General features: G+C 38.3%; 1 protein-coding gene across 1 annotated transcript in view; it reads right to left on the minus strand.

Moving 5' to 3' along the window:
* Positions 1-343: 343 nt before the first annotated feature.
* Positions 344-20,014, minus strand: part of Pnpt1 (polyribonucleotide nucleotidyltransferase 1) — a 34,402-nt gene continuing 14,731 nt past the window's right edge. Inside the window, exons 14-28 of the mRNA XM_028891518.2 lie at positions 16,936-17,006; positions 15,684-15,720; positions 14,801-14,867; positions 14,632-14,721; positions 13,295-13,348; positions 8,664-8,770; positions 7,810-7,881; positions 7,655-7,718; positions 7,026-7,109; positions 6,129-6,212; positions 4,787-4,893; positions 4,624-4,679; positions 2,647-2,725; positions 1,740-1,787; positions 344-610 (exon numbers count right to left, since the gene is read on the minus strand). Coding sequence (XP_028747351.1) covers positions 455-610; positions 1,740-1,787; positions 2,647-2,725; positions 4,624-4,679; positions 4,787-4,893; positions 6,129-6,212; positions 7,026-7,109; positions 7,655-7,718; positions 7,810-7,881; positions 8,664-8,770; positions 13,295-13,348; positions 14,632-14,721; positions 14,801-14,867; positions 15,684-15,720; positions 16,936-17,006 — 1,176 coding nt within the window. The 3' untranslated portion in view covers positions 344-454. The remainder of the gene's footprint in view (positions 611-1,739; positions 1,788-2,646; positions 2,726-4,623; positions 4,680-4,786; positions 4,894-6,128; positions 6,213-7,025; positions 7,110-7,654; positions 7,719-7,809; positions 7,882-8,663; positions 8,771-13,294; positions 13,349-14,631; positions 14,722-14,800; positions 14,868-15,683; positions 15,721-16,935; positions 17,007-20,014) is intronic.

The raw sequence follows: 20,014 nt of genomic DNA on the forward strand, positions 1-20,014 counted from the left end.
AGAATAATCTTTGTGTACACTGTGGAGGTGTGTCACTCAGATTGGTTTAATAAAGAGCTGAACGGCCAATAGCTAGGCAGGCTTTCTAGGCACAGAGGATGCTGAGGAGAAGGGTGGGGTTGTGAGGAGACATGGAGGAAGCAGGAAAGCAGGATGGATGGTATGTAGATTAGGTAAACGAACATGGGGCAGCACACTGTTTAGTAGAAATGGGTTAATTTAAGTTATAAGAGTTAGCGAAAAACAAGCCTAAGCTATTGGCCAAGGTTTCATAATTGATAATAAATCTCCATGTTGTGATTTAAGAGCTGGCTGGCGAGACAAAGAAATCCTTCTATAGAAATGAGCATTTTCATACAAATAATTATATTTAAATCATGTATAATCTACACATAAACAGGACTATTACAATGTTTTGCAGAATGTCACTGTTGAAGACCATTTCCAAAAGGGGTCAAGGGGAAGAGTTGGACGACTGTGGAACAGGCTCTCCCATGACAACGCTGCTCCTGTCACTCAGAGTCTTGACAGCAGTCACAGCTGGAGACTGAAGCACTTTTCGAGAAAGCCTCATTCTTCCATCAGCTGGATCACGGCCAAAATATTTGACCTATGTTAAAGAAACAGATTGACTTTAAAGTTGACATGTAACTTCAAAGACATTTAAATTTGCGTTGTCCAAATAAGTCAGTAATTAATATTTATATGTGTCTAATAAAAGCACAGCTCAGTAATATGTAGAGACACACTCAATAAATACAATCTGGTTAAATAGCTGTTATAAAAAGACCAAAAAAAGAATCAAAGCATAGTGCCCTATTATAATCCCAGAACTCCGTAGGAGGCTTGAGTTTGATGCTAGTCTGAGCTACTGACTAAAACAAACCAATCAACCAAACAGGAAAAAAGAGAGAGAGAGAGAGAGAGAGAGAGAGAGAGAGAGAGAGAGAGAGAGAGAGAGAGAGAGAGAGAGAGAGAGAGAGAGAGAGAGAGCGAGCAGACATTTAGTTTTCAAATTAGTCTTCTAAAACTGCCTTTTTATGGTTTCTAGGTCCCTATACTTTAAGACCAAAGTCACAGTTCAGATAGGGCTTTGTATTTTTCCTATGACTCAGGCACCACTGCACTAGAGCACAGTTTTCCATGAAGAAGACAAACAAGGGAAAGTGCAACAGGCATGAAGTCCCCTTCGATGTAAAGCAAACATTATGTGGAGTGGTGTTATCTTGGGCCTCATCTTTACCCAGAGATGCTTAAACAATAAGAGCCTGGAATGGGAATAAACTCATGGCCTTACTCAGGTGTAACCAGAACACACCCAGATCAGCAACAACTTCGATTCACTGATAGAGGACTACAAGATAGGGCCAGTTTTAGTATCAGAATTCTAGACCCCAACGACATTATTCTTATTAAGTTAAAAAATTTAATTTAATGTCAAGTACAAAGTCTCAACCACTAAAAAAGATGACAAGGCTTTCAACCACCTTATTAAGTCTGTTTCCAAATGACAATCTGCACAGCTTTAAAGTGGATTTTTTTTTAAAAAAGCTAAATTGTGATCTCCTTGAGGGAAAGGATCTTATTCTAAATCCTTAGCAAGTCTGGTTAAGCCACTGTGACTTCTAAAAGAAACACTGTACAGAAATATAAGCCAAAGGTGCTTATTCTATTCCTTCAAAAATACTAATTGGAACTTTAAGTAAAATTCACACCTTTAAAGAACCGAACACAAGTACCTGAATTTCTTGGCCAACTTCTAATCCTAGGGCAGTGGGATGTTTAATCTAAAAAAAAAAAGTTAGTTATATGTAATTATCTAGTAACAACAGAAGTGAACACCTTTCCCCAAGTGAACAGCTATATTTGTTTTTCTAATAAAATCTATTAATTACAAAGGTTGAAAACAACATAAAAGTAGTCAGAAGAAAATGAAAACCACCCGAAACTATTTGTAGAAAACTACTTCAGTGTGCAGCCCTTCAAACGTCTATTTAGTGTGTCCTGTTAAATGTGGGCTAGGGATGCGGCTCACTCTATATGCCAAGAATGTCCTTTCATATGAGTAGCTGAAGCAGTATAAGTGAATATTCAAACTATAGTCCTTTAAAGAGGGCTGTTCAATTTCTTTACATTTCATCATTACAAACATTAGTGGCTGGTGTACTTGAACTATTACTAGGCAAAATACACAATTCTCAACAGTTTAGGTAATTTTTATATTAGGTTTTTTTTTGGTTTTTCGAGACAGGGTTTCTCTGTGTAGCTTTGCGCCTTTCCTGAAGTCAAGTCTGGTCTGGGGAGATGGCTCAGAAGATAAGGACATTTGCCGCACAAAAAAACGAGGACTTGAGTTCAAACCCCCAGCATCTGTATAAAAAGCCAGGAATAGTTATTCATGTGACTGTGACCCTAGTACTATAGGGGATGAAGAGAGGGAGGATCTTTGGAGCTTGCTGGCCACCGGCTTAGATGAGGAGTGACAAACTGCAGATTGTGAGAGACCAATCTCAAGGCAGTAAGATGGGGCGTCCCAGAGCAGGACACGCTATGCCTGCATCCACATGTGTACTCACACCATGCACATTCACCACACACACACACACACACACACACACACACACACAAATGCGTCCTTCCTTTTACCTTTCGTTGGTCAAGTTGGGTGTTATGAAGTAGCACAGCAGTCATGTTTGGATACAGTTTTACCATTACTCCAGTGTCTCTACAAAAAGAGATCAGCTTGGTTAAAACAGTAAGTATGTGTACTGACAAACAGAACTGATGCTTTCTCCGGAGCAGGGTGTCAAATGAGTCCAGACTACATTCTAGGATATATTATTCTTCTTGGTTTTTTTTTGAGATAGCATCTACTGTATAGTCCTGAAACTCACTATGTAGGACGAGGCTGGCCTCAAACACACAGAGATCCACTTGCCTGTTTCCTGAGTGCTGGGACCAAAGGTGTGTACCACCATGCCTGGCTTCTAGGATACATTCTTATGACTATATAACAAATATACTTCTCTCATATCCTCTCCCCTTTGTCTGTCTCCCGCTTCCTGTCTCACAGTACTTGGGATTGAACCTAGGATCTCAAGAGTGCTGATAGTAAGTCACATATCCTGAGCTCAAATACTTTCAATAGGAAATTATGCCCTATATTTAAATATTTGTGACTCAAATGACCAAGAAAGATAAAGTTTTTAGATACATATTCACCTGTGTTTCTCTTCATATTTATAAGATTTTATTACTTTAGACTTATTTAGTATGTATGAATGTTTTGCCCGTAAGTATGTCTGGATGTCTGGGTGCCACGTAGAAGAGGGAGGGCAAACTGGACCTAAGAATGGACGGCTACGTGAAGTTCTCTTCCTTTTTTCTCTAGTCAGAAAACAATCAATTGTATTGCTTATTTTTCACCTGTAATGTTAAACAGATTATCCCATTCCCTTTCATTAATTTGAAAAAACTTTGAAGAAATATTCTAAATAATTTTTTTTAAAGAAGTGGCATTTTGGGATAATTTCACTTGGTAAAAATACTTTGAAGTTGAAAGTGATTTGAAAATGTGTTAATTAAATTATCATATAATAGTTGCAGAAACAATAACAATGAAAAGGAAATACTAATTTATATGTTTTAGGCTTACAGTTTGGGGGAAAATAAAATTGGTAGAAAATGTAAATTTTGAACACAAAAATTCAAAATAAATTGAAATTCAAAAAAATGAAAATAAAATATGGTAAAAAATTCAGTTTAAGAAAAAAATTCTGGCAGAATCTATTATAGAACTGAAAACTACAATGGCACAGAAAATAAAATTAGCTTAAAAAATAGAAAAGAATTCCATGGGGCTAGGGATGTAGGTCAGCTGGTAGAGGACTCCCATGCCCACGGCCCAGGGTTTGGTCCCCAGCACTACAAAAACAAGTTATGGGGGTGTAGACCCCCTAGCATTACAGAGGTGGAAGCCAGAGGATCAGAAGGCCAGAGTCAGATGGAGAGGTGGATCAGCAATTAAGAGTACTGGCTGCTTTTCCAGAGGACTTGGGTTTGGGTCTCAGCACCTACATAGCTGCTCACATCCATCTGTAACTAGTTCAAGGAACTCTGATGCTCTCTTCTGGCCTCTGTAGGTACCAGACACACATATGATGTAATAAGATATACATGTAAGCAAAACATCCAAACACATAGACAATAAACACAATAAAACACAAAAAGGAGGTGGGGCTGGAGGGAAGTTCAGTGGCTAAGTGCCCTTCTTGATTTTCCAGAGAACTCAGGTTCAATTCTCAGCACCTGCCTAGTGGCTCACAACCATCTAATTCTAGTCCTGAGGGATTCAACATCCTTTTCTCGCCTCTTCAGGCACAGCATGGTGGGTAGACATACTTGCAGGCAAAACATCCACACATATAAGAATAAAGAGAGAAAACAGAGTCACTCCCAGCTACATACAATCTCTCTCTCTCTCTCTCTCTCTCTCTCTCTCTCTCACACACACACACACACACACACACACACACACACACACACGGTTATTGGCATGTATCTAAATACAAAGTGATTCTGGGCTTGCAGTAAAAAGTGAACCCATTGTTTATTTGTAATTACCTGATTTCAGTTATTGTAGCAGTATAAACTGCTCCAAATTCTAATTGTTGTTCTTGCTGTAAAGTGCAAAATAAATCATTAGGTTAATAAAGATAACAGCAAAAAAAAAAAAAAAAAAAAAAAAAAAAAGAAAAAGAAAAACTATCCTAAGATCTATACTTACATCATCTCTGCAAATTTCAGTAATGAAGTCTCTTGCCTCATGCATTGCACTAGGTGTTGGTGCAAATATGGAGAAGGTTTCTTCATCAACCTGACTAACTGTTACACCTTTAGAATAAACCCAGCATCATGGTGAGGGGTGGGAGGGACAAAAAAGAGGTAACACATTAAAATGAACAAGCTCATGCTAGCGGAGACTAATCTAAAAAGCAAATGTGAGACTAAGGAGCGACCTGGGAGCAGCTGGTTTGGGTTCTCTGTGTCAGTGACTGTCCCTTAGCGAAGGCGTCACTCTCCTGCCAGGTACTGGGTCCCATGGATACAACACTGAACCATGTCCTAACACAGCAGACCTAGTTTTGATGGCTTTTGTTTTGCTCTTTAATTATGACTAGAAATTGTAGCAGAACACTTTTGTTTTCATCCTTTAGAATGAACATGTCAGTTTCTTACTCTTTTTATTTTTTTGGTTTTTCGAGACAGGGTTTCTCTGTGTAGCTTTGCGCCTTTCCTGGGACTCAACTTGGTAGCCCAGGCTGGCCTCGAACTCAGAGATCCGCCTAGCTCTGCCTCCCGAGTGCTGGGATTAAAGGCGTGGGCCACCACCGCCCCGCTTTTTTTTTTTTTTTTTTTTTTTTAGTTTCTTACTCTTAACACTGGCTAAGGCAATTCCGCTTATTGTCTTCTAACATGCTCAAAATAACTATTTGGTCATCTCAACATTGCTTCTAGAAGAAACAAGTTAAAATGTGACCATTTCTGCAAATACTCTTGTTGTTTTTGTTTGTTTTGAAACAAAGTCTCAAATAAATGTGGCCTTGGCTGGCTGGCTTGGAACTCAGTATGTAGAGCAGGCTAGCCTTGAACTCACTGAGAGCTGCCTGCCTCTGCCCCTGGATGCACCTGGTCTCTGCATATACTCTTTAAACAAAAAAAGTCTAAATGAAACTAAGTGAAAGCTGAAGAAGTAGGAGGGCTTAATAACCTCTAAGTTATTTAGTTATAAAAACTAAAAATTATCTGGGAATGTTCAAGTCTAATTATGAAGGGAGTATGATGGATTCTGTCATCCTTTCTCTTTTCTAAGATAGTGTCTTGCTACATTGTGTTCAGGCTGTCATCAAAAACTGGGGTCACAGGCATGCTCCACCATGCCGCTTTATTCTTCTTCAATAGAGCTGAACATTAAAATTCAGTGACTGACAAGAGTCCCACAGAAAACTCACAGGCAAGGTATCTTAGACTTTTCCTCTGATCTTTCCCTTATCTCTTAGATACTATTTTTGGAGTAACACTGTAGAGATGAAATAGCAAACTTACATGGTTTGGTATTTAACTCTTACCTGTGTCAGCTTGAAGTTTTTTTAAGTGATATCCACCAGGTCCAACAAATTTTGCTCGTTTTGACAATGGAACCTTAACTGTTTCTGAAATGCAATGCATACAATCATGTAAAGACATATGAACCTAAACGTATGTACAGATCTTTCATTATGAAACAGAAGAAATTCACTGTTATTAAAATTATTGGAAAATGTACATAAGTATGTTCTCAAATTTAAAGTTTGGTTTTTCCAATATAAACAAATTTATTTTTTAAATGATATATAAGAACACAGAAATTTTATGTATTTATTGTGATTTTTGATACATGTATACATAGTGTAATGATTAAATCTGAGTAAATGTATATGTTCTCACTTTTCCATTTCTTTCTTTTTTTTTTTTCTTTTTCTCTTTTTTTTTTTTTTTTTTTTTTTTGAGACAGGGTTTCTCTCTGTAGTTTTGGTGCCTGTCCTGGAACTCTCTCTGTAGATCAGGCTGGCCTGGAACTCACAGAGATCTGCCTGGCTCTATCTCCCAAGTGCTGAGATTAAATGTGTGCGCCACCACCGCCTGGCGGAAAGAACATTTTAAATCTTTTTTCTAGGGTTGGTAAGATGGCTAAGTGGGTAAAGGCATGTGCTTCGAGGCCTAATAACCTGAGTTCAATCTCCAGGACTCCTGTGGTAGAAGAGGAGAGTCAATTCCCACAAGTTGTCCTCTGACTGCTAGACACACAGTGTAGCATGTGCATGCCCACCCACACTCACACACAAATAAGTGAATGATTGTAAAAGGAGTTTTTTCTTTGAAAGTATTTAGCAATAAAAGTACTTAAATATTTTATTTTGTTAAGAAAAATAAATGTTTAAACACTAACGTTTATCAAGCTATCAGTAATAAGTTTAATGTCTTACCTACAACTGGTCCATTTTCTTTTCTAGATGCTCGAGGTTTTGAAATTGCTCTGCTCATTATCTGTAGTATTTCCTTCTTTGCCACTAGAAGAAGCAGCAATGGAATGAGTGTGATCTGACATAGTGATGATCTGACATAGTGAGTGTGATCTGACATAGTGAGTGTGATCTGACACAGTGAGTGTGATCTGACACAGTGAGTGTGATCTGACACAGTGAGTGTGATCTGACCAGTTCCCCTCTCGGTTTCCCTGGTGTGCAATCACAGCTCTGCTCGGAACGGAGGCTCTTCATATTCCAATCATCTTCAGGGTCACTTCTATGCCTCATGTACTTCTCCAAACTCCTAGCTCAGAAAGCTGCTTGCTTCATAAAAAATTAAAATTTCATTGCTTTTTTTCAAAAAGTTTGGGTAGTCTGTCATGTGATCAATAATTAATACTTAATCACGTGAAGTTACAGGGCTCCACTCTTCCTGTTTTGATGGTGCTGGGGACCTGACCCAATACATCACAGGCAAACATTCTTCCATTGGCCACACTGGTATTTTATAGTAAGCTTAGCGGGAATTTTAGGTCCTACTAACAGACCAGACAGAAATGAGGGCAGCATAAGGCATATTGACTTACCTGATGCTTGCTGAATGGCTTCCATCACAATTTTAATTGGTATTCCAGGTAATTTAATATCAGCCTAATACAGAACAGCCAAAAATGAATAAACTAAATACATAAACAGTGGCTCACACCATTATTCACACACTTAAAAATGAAACAAGGTGTACCTGTAATGCAGTTATTCCCTTATTTGTCCCGGCTATTTTGAAATCCATGTCACCATTGTAGTCTTCAATTCCCTTCAACAGTTCAAGAGATCATGGTAAAGTTTTAGAGAACCCACAGTCACCCACAGCCTCTGTAGGAGACCGTCAAGTCCTAGCTCTGGCTACGGTAAGTCACGTCCTCTAACGTTAAATGCGGAGCCGCCTCTGCTGCTTGGCTGCTGCTCCAGTGCACAAGCTTGTCTTTGGAAATATCATCTTATGTTTAGCTCATGCCTGTTCCTAATAAATACATAAAAATTAACTTAGAATTATCCCAAAGGGAGCCATTTTAGATAAGCATATAGTGATAGGTATCCTTTAAATCCAAGGCAAACAGAAGAAATAAACACTGCATGTCTACTCCTCAAGTACAAACATTCTTCTAGTGGTCCTCACCCTTCCTAATGCTGTGACCCTTTAATACAGCTCCTCATGTTGCGGGGACTCCAACCATAAAATTATTCGTTGCTACTTCATAACTGTAGTTTTGCTACTATTATGAATTGCAATGTAAATATCTGTGTAATACATTGGTCTTAGTTGACTCCTGTGGAAAGGTCATTTGACCCCCTCCAAAGGGGCTGGGACCCACAGGTTGAGAACCACTGTTCTAGGCTGAAGTTTCTATATGTCTTTGATTTTTTTTTTGTCTCACCACATGGCCCATGTTGGTCTGGAACTTGCTATGTAATCTAGATTAGATTATGACTACTGATATTTCTGCCTCAGCCTATACAGGTGTATGCCACCATGATTGGTCTAAGCATATACTTTTAAATATACTTGTAAATATTTCAAACTGGGAATATACTTGCCAGAATATCTGTCAGCAAACGATAATCTTCTATTTCACCTTTCTCTGGATTGTTTTTAGTTACCAATCCCACTGCTACACCCGCAACAGCAGATGAAATTGGGACTCCTAGAATTAAAAAAACAACAAGAAGGTTTGTGTATAATACATGTGGTAGCATGAAACATGCTGAAATTCTGCTGACATGATTTTAATGTAAGGAGATGGCGTTCTCTAAGTCACCAAATCGAGCTGAAAAACCCCATCTCATTTCTTTTTGATCCTTTAATAATGACTTGTGAAGCAACAGATAATAACCACACTTGGCAAAAACCTAAGAGAGCAAACTCTGAAGTTATCTGTGCTCTGCTATTTTGGTTTTGGTTCCTTCTTCAAACCCTGTCCAGTTCACCTCCCCATGGCAGTACTATTAGAATAGTTTTCTAGAAATTTCTGTATACAATTATAAATGTTGTACATATAAACATAATCTTTATATTATTTGTGAGAAACATGATATATGCATTATCTGGTACCTTGCCCTTTTTATTTAGCAACAAATCTACTGCATACTAATCCTCATATATGTAATAAATAAATAAAATATAAAAGAGTACATATATGTTTTCCTCATTATTTTGAGATAATATCTTCCTGCCTCAGTCTCCCGAGTGCTATGGTTATAAGTATGAAATATATACTACCATGCATGGCTCCCATATATAAAACAACTTTTTTAAAGATTTATTTATTTATTATGTATATAGAAGAGGGTGCCAGATCTCTTTACAGATGGTTGTGAGCCACCATGTGGGTGCTGGGAATTGAACTCAGGACCTCTGGAAAAGCAGTTGGTGCTCTTAATCTCTGAGCTATCTCTCCAGCCCTATATAAAATGAGACAGGATTTCACTGTGTAGTCCTGCTGGCCTTGAAGATCTATCTGTCTGCCTCAGTCTCAAAAGTACTGGGATTAAAGGTATGTTACACCACTTCCAGTTAAAACAAAATTTTTAAATTTTTATTTTATTGTGTATTTAAGTACAGTCACATGTGTTCTACTGTGTGCATGTAGAGGTCAGAGGACAACCCTGGAGTCTGTTCTCTCCTGCCACTTTGTGGGATCCTGGGATCAAACTTAGGTCATCAGTGCACTGCACTGAACCATCTACTCTAATATGCCATAGAGGAGGTACCTAGTCAAAGGGCATGGGCATTTATACTTGTTCAAACTGTCAAACTTTGACGCGTGTGTGTGTGTGTGTGTGTGTGTGTGTGTGTGTGTGTGTGAGAGAGAGAGAGAGAGAGAGAGAGAGAGAGAGAGAGAGAGAGAGAGAGAGACTCATGTGGCCTAGAATGGCCAAAATTTGTTATATAGTCAAGGTTGGCTTTGAGCTTCTCTTCTTCCTGCCTCTAACTCATCAAGTCTTTCTTGATTATTCTTGTTAATCCTCCCCTTTTATTTTTGCTAATTGAAAAATGGTTATTTTTTTAAAATTTTATTTGGTTTCTTTTTTATGTTAATGTGGCACAATTTTATTTTACTTTGTTATTTGTCTTTTCATACTGATTTGTATGCACTCTTGAAAACCTTTTCTTGTCTTAATGCTATAGGAGCTCTCCAAGATTTGTTATTAAACTAAAATGTGTTATTGGCCGGGCGGTGGTGGCACACGCCTTTAATCCCAGCACTTGGGAGGCAGAGCCAGGCGGATCTCTGTGAGTTCGAGGTCAGCCTGGTCTACAGAGTGAGTCCCAGGAAAGGCGCAAATCTACACAGAGAAACCCTGTCTCGAAAAACCAACCAACCAACAAACAAACAAAAAACAAACAAAAAAATGTGTTATTGCCTGGCTTGTTCACTTTGATAACAATGAGGTTTTTTACGGAGAATTCTTATAGTTTATGAGATCATGGTTCTTAGATTTTGCTTAGAAAGACATTTCTTCTCCAAGTTTTGGTAAAAGCTTTTGCTTTTCTCTTTTTTTCTTTAAAGTTTAAGTTTTGACCACTTGGAATTTATTTCAGAATAAAGCAATGTGATGGATAGCTCCTTTCATTCTAGGTGATCTTATCTATACTTCTGGTTTTAACTATTACTGCAATAATGTCTTCTTTTTAAAGATTTATTTATTTTGCTTTATGTATATGAGTGTTTTGTCCAAATGTATGTCAGTATACTAGGTGTGTGCCTGCTGCCTGTGGATGCCGGTAGAGTGCAATGGATTCCCTGGAACTAGAGTTATAGATGGCTGAGCCACCATAAGGGTGCTGGAACCAAATCCAGGTCCTCTGGATGAGTATCAAGTGCTCTTAACCAATGAGCCATCTCATCAGCTTCTACAATGTTTTCTTAACTGTCTATTCCTTATACCTGGATCTCTTGGCCAGAGCCTGGGTCTGCTTAGACAAACTGTTTCCAGGAGTTCTTTACTGAAATAGAATCTAGTTAAAGAAATAAAACTAAAACATAGAATCCTTTAAGCTTTCCATAACCTGCTCTTAGGTTTGTTTGTCTGTCTGTTGTGGTGACGGGGTGCTTAATACAAATGCTCCTGCATGCTCAGCAAGCACCGTTTCACTTGGTTATATCTGAAGGCCGGAGATTTGTTGTTAAAGATTTGTTTTCTAATCATGTGTATGTGTGTGCTTTACTTGGAGCCAGACCCTTCAGAGCTGATGTTATAAGACTCAGGTCCTGATTAAGAGCAGTATATGCTACTAACTTCTCAGCCATCTCTCTAGCCCAAGCTGGGGGTCCAAAAATGTTTAGGACATTGAGGTGGTGTGGATGAGAATGTCCCCAGTTTGTGGTGCTGTTTGGGAGGTGGTTAGGCCTTAATGGAGGAAGTCTATAAATGGAGGCAGGCTTTGAGAGTTCACAGACTGGCCCCCATTTCCAGTTTTCTCTCTCTGCTTTGTGTTTGCAGTTGAGACATGATCTCTCAGCTCCTTGACCCTCTGTAATTGTAGGCCAACTTGAACCCTTTCTTTTTCTTACTCTGGGTTTTTTTTTTTTTTTTTTTTTTTTTAATTTTTCGAGACAGGGTTTCTCTGTGTAATAGTCCTAGCTGTCCTGGAACTCACTTTGTAGCCCAGGCTAGCCTCCAATTCACAGAGATCCACTTGCCTCTACCTCCCAAGTGCTAGAATTAAAGGTGTGTGTGCCACCCCTGCCCAGCTGAATACTTTTTCATAAGTTGCTTTAGTCATGGTATTTTATCACAGCAACAGAAAAATAATTAATATATAGTGTATATGCTGTTCCTAGATATTTTGTGCTTTGATAAATAAAGCTTGCCTGGAGAATCAGAGGAAAAAGAAAGCCATTATGCCCTTAATCCCATCACTTAGCAGGCTGGATCTTTGTGTGTTCAAAGCCACACTAGGGAACAGAGCCAAGCGTGGTGACATACGCCTTTAATCCCAGTACCAATCATAGAGGTCTGGAGGTCTGTACAGACAGACAGAAAGTGACAGAGCTGTGTAGGAAGAGGAAGTGATGTAGCTGGGCTAAGAGAGCCAATGAGAGAACAGAACAGAAAACAATAGAAAGTTGTATTACATTTACCTCTACTGACTAGAAACTAGGAAAAGGTCATTAGCAGTGTTTGTTTTGGCCTGCTTTAATGTTTCTAAGTAACATTAGCATATACTCACACGACTGCTTCACTTCCTCTTTAGTTTATCCTCTGTGGAGCTCTGAATAGCGCATGGCCCCAGAGACTCATGTATTTGAATGCTTGACCCATAGGGAGTGGTGCGATTAGGAGAGCCTTGTTGGAGGAAGTGTGTCACGGTGAGGGCAGGCTTTGAGGTCTCCTATGCTCAAGCTGTACCCAGTGTGGCACACAGCTGCTGCCTATGGATCAAGACAGAGAACTCCCAGCTCCTTCTCCAGCACCAGGTCTGCCTGGATGCCATGCCTCTCACCGTGATGATAATGGACTAAACCTCTGAAATTGTACGTCAGCCCCAATTAAATGTTTCCTTTATAAGAGTTTTCTTAGTCATGGTGCCTCTTCACAGCAATAGAAGGAAACCCTAAGTAAGACATTCTCCTTTCTATATTTCATATCTATATTGAGAATTTGACAACTTAGCAGAGAAACCCTCTCTTCTTTCTTTTTGAGTAGCATTGCACCTGTTTGCCAGACAGTGCTCTTGAAAGCCTAAAATGTGAACTCTTTTTCTCTCAGGGTCACAGACGGGGACTGCATCAGGCTACTTTCAGTATACCTTCCTACAATTCTGAGCATATTTTTGGAGTGCTACTCTCTCCATGGCTACTATAAACTGACTCAAAGATTACTTTGCCTTATGGATTCTAAAACAAAATTCTTTTGTTTACTAATTGAAACTGCTTTATTGACTGGAATCAATTCTAGAAGTTTCCACTTTTGGAATGGGAGAAAGTTCATTGGGTCACCAAAGCAAATTTATAAATATGTAGTGTCTTTTAGTTGAAAATAAGAACTTCAGCCAATGTCTTTCTGATGTTCTACTTTGTAATTATTTTGTGTCTGGCCTAGGTTGGTAATCTATAATCTGATTTTGACTCATTAAATCCAACTTAAACAAATCTCATATTCTGTGCTCATAAAATATATATGTAAAGTACTAACTGTTTGGGGACATAATTTTTTTTTTTTACCTGCATCCATTAATGCCAAACTTCCACCACATGCAGATGCCATAGAAGATGACCCTATTGAAAAAAAAAAAAAGAACCACTTGTATTGTAATATATTGATTTCTTAAAATATAGAAAATGACTAGTGTCAATTCCTTATAATATATTATACTTGAACATAAACAGTCAGTAGTCTTCCTTCTTTGTAAAATCACTTAAGGGGCTGTGCAGGTATGAGGATCTGAGTTTGAATCCCTTGTACTCATAACAAAAAGGCTGGGTGTGTGGCCAGATGTGCATGGAACTCAAGTGCCACGGGGTACAGAGACAGGGGGATCACTGTGGCTTGCTGGCTGCCAGCCTAGCTCCAGGATCAGTGAGAAATCCTGAATCAAAGAAATAAGGTGGCAAGTGAGAGAGCGGGACACATGATTTTCTCTCTGGTCTCTGTGTGTCTGCACACACACATTTCTGCCAACCCTAACTCACCCGCGACTCATACCTATGACCATACCAATACATAAACAAACAAATGAAAATATAAAACATTCAAGTCAATATCTCCTAAGTTACAAAGTACATAGCAACATGGTACAATATGGTAGCCATTGGCCAAAAAGTAGTTACTTAAATTTAAATTTAAGTTTCTCCAGAGTATTGCATAGGATTCCCATTACTATGAAGAATTCTAATGTACCATTTTGCTGCAAAGATTCTGAGCACAGAAACCTCCCAGAAGGACTAGTGCTATTTCTGTTGCTTTAATCAGAAGGTATAGATATAGGGCCCTAGCTCTCTCATTGGACCAGAAGTCCAGCCCCAACTAGTAAAGAACAGAAAAGTCTTCATTCTGAGCTAACTTTGTTGTTGCCTTAAAAATCTGTGACCACCTGACATGACTGCTAGACCCTGAAGAACTCTGCCCATTCTGCCTCATGATGATACCTCGTCTTGACTCATGGACTAATTTATTCTATTTAACTTTGACCTTTTAGCCTTGTTTCTCTCTAGGCGCCTACTTATTTATTATTCATCTCTAATATGTGTCAGCTACCCTTGTCTGATGGATTCCTCTCCAAGCTTAACTTGCTCTGCTGTTTGTTTGCAAAAAAACAGTTACCCAAATCAGGTGTATTATAATACATACAAAGAGAGAAATACTTGTTTTTAAAGAGCTTTCAAAATAACTCAGTAGCTAAGAACAGATTCAAGACAACGGCATGAACAACTTAACATATTTTCTCCTGCAGCAGGCTTGAAGTTCTGTAGTAGTAATCATGACAATGTAGTCTTAGGCAGGTGAAGACTGAGTCAGGGATTCTAGTCTTTTCTAGGAAAGAAATACTGCAATATCGTACCGTTTGACTCAAGGACTTCGGATGTGACTCTTATGGTAAAAGGAAAATCTTTGGGAATAACAGGAAACAAAGCTTTCTCAGCAAGAGCACCTAAATCGGAATACAAAACAATGAGCAAAATGCACTAAGTCTCTCTAAGAATATAACACAAGCTGAGAATTGTACTCACCATGCCCAAGTTCTCTTCTATTTACACCAGTAACTTTGCCAATTTCATTGGTTGCATAAGGAGGAAACTTCAAAACAAAATACACACACATAAGTGACATGGAAAGATGCCTAAGATACATTACCAAAACAATAAAACAAATTACAAAACAACAGAATCTCACTTTTATTCTAAAAAGTATTCCCTCTCTCTCTCTCTCTCTCTCTCTCTCTCTCCTACGTATCTATCATCTATCAATGTTATCTATCTGTCTGGAAGATGTCTGAAAAATCTGAAGTATGTATCACATTACTAAAATTAGCTATTTGTGGGGATGGGGAGATGGCTGCTCTTTCAGAGGACCCGGGTTCAATTCCCAGCACCCACATGGCAGCTCACAACTCCAGTTCTGTAACTCCAGTTCCAGGGGATCTGACACCTTTATACCCATGCACATAAAATAAAGTTACTTTTAAAAAAAATTTAAAATTAGCTATTTCTATTGTGTAAGTAGATTAGAGGGTGGGAAATGGTTATGAAAATTTATTTCATTTAAAGATCTATTTATTTTTATTTTATGTATATGAGTGTTTTGCCTATATGTCTGTCTGTGTATGTGTGTGCCTGGAGTCTATGGAGGCCAGAAGAAGGTGCTAGATTTGGAGTTGGGGTGATTATATAAACCACCATGTGGGGACTGGAAACAGAGAGTTACTCACTGGAAAGCTACTCATCTACATCTCTTTTCTAAGCAATAAAATAATTACCAAATCAGTCTTCACAGATAAATGATAAAATGTTAATGGGAGGACCAAGGGAGTGAGCACACTATCAAGTTCTTTTAGTTTTGCTATATCCTAGAAACTTTTCACAATAAAAATGTTGGGAGAAAAAATAATCTTACCTCATAGTGCAGCATGAAATTTTTATCTTTTACCCCACTGTAAGAAAAAGGAATAATATTAAAAATATTATATGGACATAAGCAAATTTACTTCCATAAGCCACTAAAAATGGTTCTTTATGCTTTCAGAAAAACAATCAAGTATTAAGAAGTGTTGGTCTGAGACGTAACACTTGAAACACAGAGGATGGCTGGGCTTTGCTTTGTTCCGCATAGTCTCTTACTATGCAGACACTTAAGCAATGCTCCTGCTTCAGCCCCTTGAGTAGCTGAGAGCGAGACGTTTGCCTGCAACTGGGACTTACAACTGGATTCTAGATTGATTGTGGAAAACAATTTTCCTTCAAAAGAAAAAAAGTCACATTATTGCTTTTTAGAGACAGGGTCTCATGTATCCAATTTGCTATGTAGTCAAGGACAAGCCTTGGGTTACTGCTCTTTGAGCCTCTGTGCTGACTACAGGTGTGCGCCACTATGCAAGATTCAGGTGGTGATGGAGACTACCTGAGCTACACACCTCCAGTCTGCACACTGTTAATTTATTATGTACATGAGAGTTGGGGATGTGGGTAGCAATTCTGAAAACATTAGGGGTTACTAACTACCATCAGTTAGGTAGGAAGGCTACAAGTCTCAAGATGATGATGCAGCGGGGCTGGTGAGTTTGGAGGAACAGGAGGGAACACAAAATTATAGTATCAGTTGAAACCAGACAGTGTTCATTAACAGTCTGTGGCTTATTTTTAGCACCCAGGATTTCACTCTTATGGATCTGTCCTCTCTTTTATAAAACAAAATTTATTCAAGATTACCTGAGAAGTTGGTCCCGGAGAATGTTTCTAGGGACATGAGCTAAATGAAATCACATTACAGAATGAATGCTTTGTAAATGTGTTCCAAACCAACGATACAGAAGAAAATATGGTCTACCAACAAAGAAGATTTCTTTGCAATTCTAACTGTGTAGACAGAAAATGAAGTATATAGAGATAGAGGCTATAAACATAATAACCAAGTCAGCTCTGGGGGCTCCTATCTATAATTCCAGCACTCAAAAGGTTGAAGCAGGATGATTGCTATGAACCTGAACCAAGCTGGAGCTATATACTGAGGCCTTATCTCAAAAGAGCAAACAAACAGAACAGCAATGCCCTTTAAGGGTTTGCTAGTGATGAGAGTAGAATAAAGTACTAGTGCACACAAAAAGACTATTTAGTGAAAACACAAAATATAACATAAAAATATAACTTACTTTATAGCTGTTATAATTTGATCTGATTTAATACTGGATTCTAATGAATCAAATGTAACAGTACAGAGTACCTACGAAAAGAACAAATTATTCTTTAAGCTTGAAAATATTAACAACAAAGATTAAAACCAAAAGTAAATATTCATGCATAAATGAGTACACATACATACAAACATGCGTACACAGTTTGTTGGTCTGTTCATTTTCTCTCTCTTTCCGTGTGTGTGTGTGTGTGTGTGTGTGTGTGTGTGTGTGTGTGTGTGTACACGCGCGCGCGCATGTGTGTGTTGGGGATTGAATTGAGGGCCTTGCATACTAGCTGTACTCCCAGCCCCAAACTAAAAATATCTAGCAAACTTAATTTTCTTAAAAGAAAAAAGTGTAATATATAAATACATACTACACAATGCTAGCAATGGCAGCTATTGCAGGAAGTGTACATTCACCCTGAAATACTCAAGCTCATTGTAAATCTCAACAATTCAAAAGGCTAACACATAGCCTAAGTATGGCTCACTAGGGCTGCTGAGGGGGAGAAAGAAGAAGGAATATTCATAAAAAAAAGAATGTTATTCCATAAATGAAGCCTCAACACAGGGTCCAAAAAAAAAAAAAAAAACCAAAAACAAAAACTCTTTGTAGATTGAAATCACAGCCTAGAACTCAACAGTGTATCATTCCCAAGGTTCAGCATCAGAAGCAACCTGGAAACATTCTCAAGAGAAAACACAAGGAATGGAACAGGATCCTTAGCTGAAATCTGATTCATGTCAAAGATTTCTTGCAGCTAGATTTATAACTGAGGCACTGAACAATGACCAAGTCAGAGAACAGACAGACAGACAGATACAAATTATCCAGAGGTTGGAGGCAGCTCACTGCAGAGCAGTTAACTAGCATGGTCCTGAATTTGATCTTAAGCATGGGAGAAAGGGAAGAGGGAGATAAAAAGGAAAGGAAAATGGAAGTCACCCACTCTGAAGGGAACACATTCACAGGGTCCTGTATGGTAATATGAAAGAGTCTAGAATATGCATTTGCAGCTCCAAGAGAGAAGAAAGTAAGGCAAGAAAAGTAATATTTGAAAAACTAATAATAGTTGAAACTGGTCAGGCTTAATGAAAAGACACATTTGTAGACTGAAGCTTGAAATTCTAAGTATGACATATTCCAAGAAAAGCACCTTTTCATAGTCATACTGCTGAAATCTAAGACAAAGAACACATCTTGACCACACTCACATAAAAACAATAAATAATATATAGGGAATGATTTGGATGAGTCCTTATCCGATAAAAAAATAAAGAACAAGAAATACCACATCTTTAAGTGCTCAAAGAAAAAAGAGTAAACACTCCCACCACCAATCCAATCCATATAATTCTATACCAAGAAAAAGGACTAAATATAATGGCAAAAGCAGAGTCATTTTCAGATTAGAAAAAAACAAACAAAAACAAAAACCAAGAGTCTGTCTGAAGACCTACAGGACAATACTGAAGTCAGTCTAGTCAGAAAGACTTGCTTGGATCTTCAGGTGTTAAAACAGCTTTTTCTGAAAATAACTCTTGCCTTTAGAAACTGAATTTCTGCTCAACCTCACAACCAAGTCTATCATAGGCTTTGAGACCATTTAAAATGATGTACTCAATCTGTTTCTCTACAGTGCACTCAGCCTATTTAAATAGTCTTGAAGAAAGCAATGGAACTAACCGTACTCTGCCTCAGCTGTCCTTCCTGTGTGTGTGTGTGTGTGCACCGTGATGATCATTTGCTGACGGCAGCCAATAGGTTGAAAGCAACCTTAAAGAAAACAAGTATCCACAATAACTATTTGTGGCAACAGCGGATGTAATTTCTTCCCTTGTGAACTCCTGGTAAGAACTGACTAAGAGATTCTTCACTCCTTTCCCACATCATGTTTTCTCTGCTGTTCAATAAATACAGAGCAAAGTCCATTGACAAGAGTGGTAGATTGAAGACAGGGGAAGTGGAGAATTCAAATCTGGGTTCACTCTTGATCTAAACTCCTCCAGGAGGACGACTCTTTTCTTTGATGTAGCACTGACACATTTTTGAAGGTATTAAAAATGTCAAAAATGGCGAACATGTGGGTCAGTATAAAAATAAAAGACTACCCTTTCTCTCTTTTAAATGCATCTAACTGTTCAAAGTTACAGTACTGCCTTGTGAGCGAAAGGTACAACAGAGCATAGAGGATAGAAGTGGGTGAAAATCCATGGAGATGGGTGCAGAGTTTCCTTATTTTAACTCTGAGACTCAGAGAAAGCAGAGATGTCTACTATCTCTGTAATCACCACAGAAATAATGCACAGGTGCAGCGCTGAAGCAAACGGATAAACTAAACGGACTTCTAGGGAATGTGCAAGGCGACAAGGGGAACGGAAAAAAAGAGATGGGTCAAAGAGAAACCAACAATGAAGCAACGGGCCTAAAGCTGATCACATTAGTCACTAGATTAAGCATAAACTGACCATGCACTTCGGTTAAAAGGCAGAGACTGAGAAGAGGCGACAGAATTATCCAGAACATGTAACTGGACATATCTTTAATGTCTCACTGGAAAGCACAAGAGGAAATGAATCGAAGGTGAGACGCTACATCCTCTGTTAGCACCGTAAAACTGCCATTTCTTTCTCAGATGAGTGTTTTAATTCAGTGCAGTTCCAATGTAATTCTAGAAGGACTATTTGAAACTGGCATAATTCTAACATTCAAATGAAGGAACCAATGTACCATGAAAAGCTAAAACAGTTTTGTGGGGAATGGTATGTAAATAGGGAAGATGTATTTCAGACATTAAGGTGTACCCCAAATGCTTGAAAACAAAAATGATATTGGCCTAGAAAATCCACAAAACAATGAAGAGAGTATAGTTTTAAAATGCTGGTATAAACTTTGAATATAAGTTATCAAAAATCAGTGGGAAAAATAAATGATTAGTGAATTGGTTTCCCTATAGACCATATACCGCAATATGATCAAAGATAAATTAACTGTCTAAATTTAGCACTTAATACCCGAAAGAAAGAAAAAAACAGGTGCATAATTTTGTCAC

The sequence above is a fragment of the Peromyscus leucopus genome, chromosome 10, assembly GCF_004664715.2.
Source record: "Peromyscus leucopus breed LL Stock chromosome 10, UCI_PerLeu_2.1, whole genome shotgun sequence".
Classification (NCBI taxonomy): domain Eukaryota; kingdom Metazoa; phylum Chordata; class Mammalia; order Rodentia; family Cricetidae; genus Peromyscus; species Peromyscus leucopus.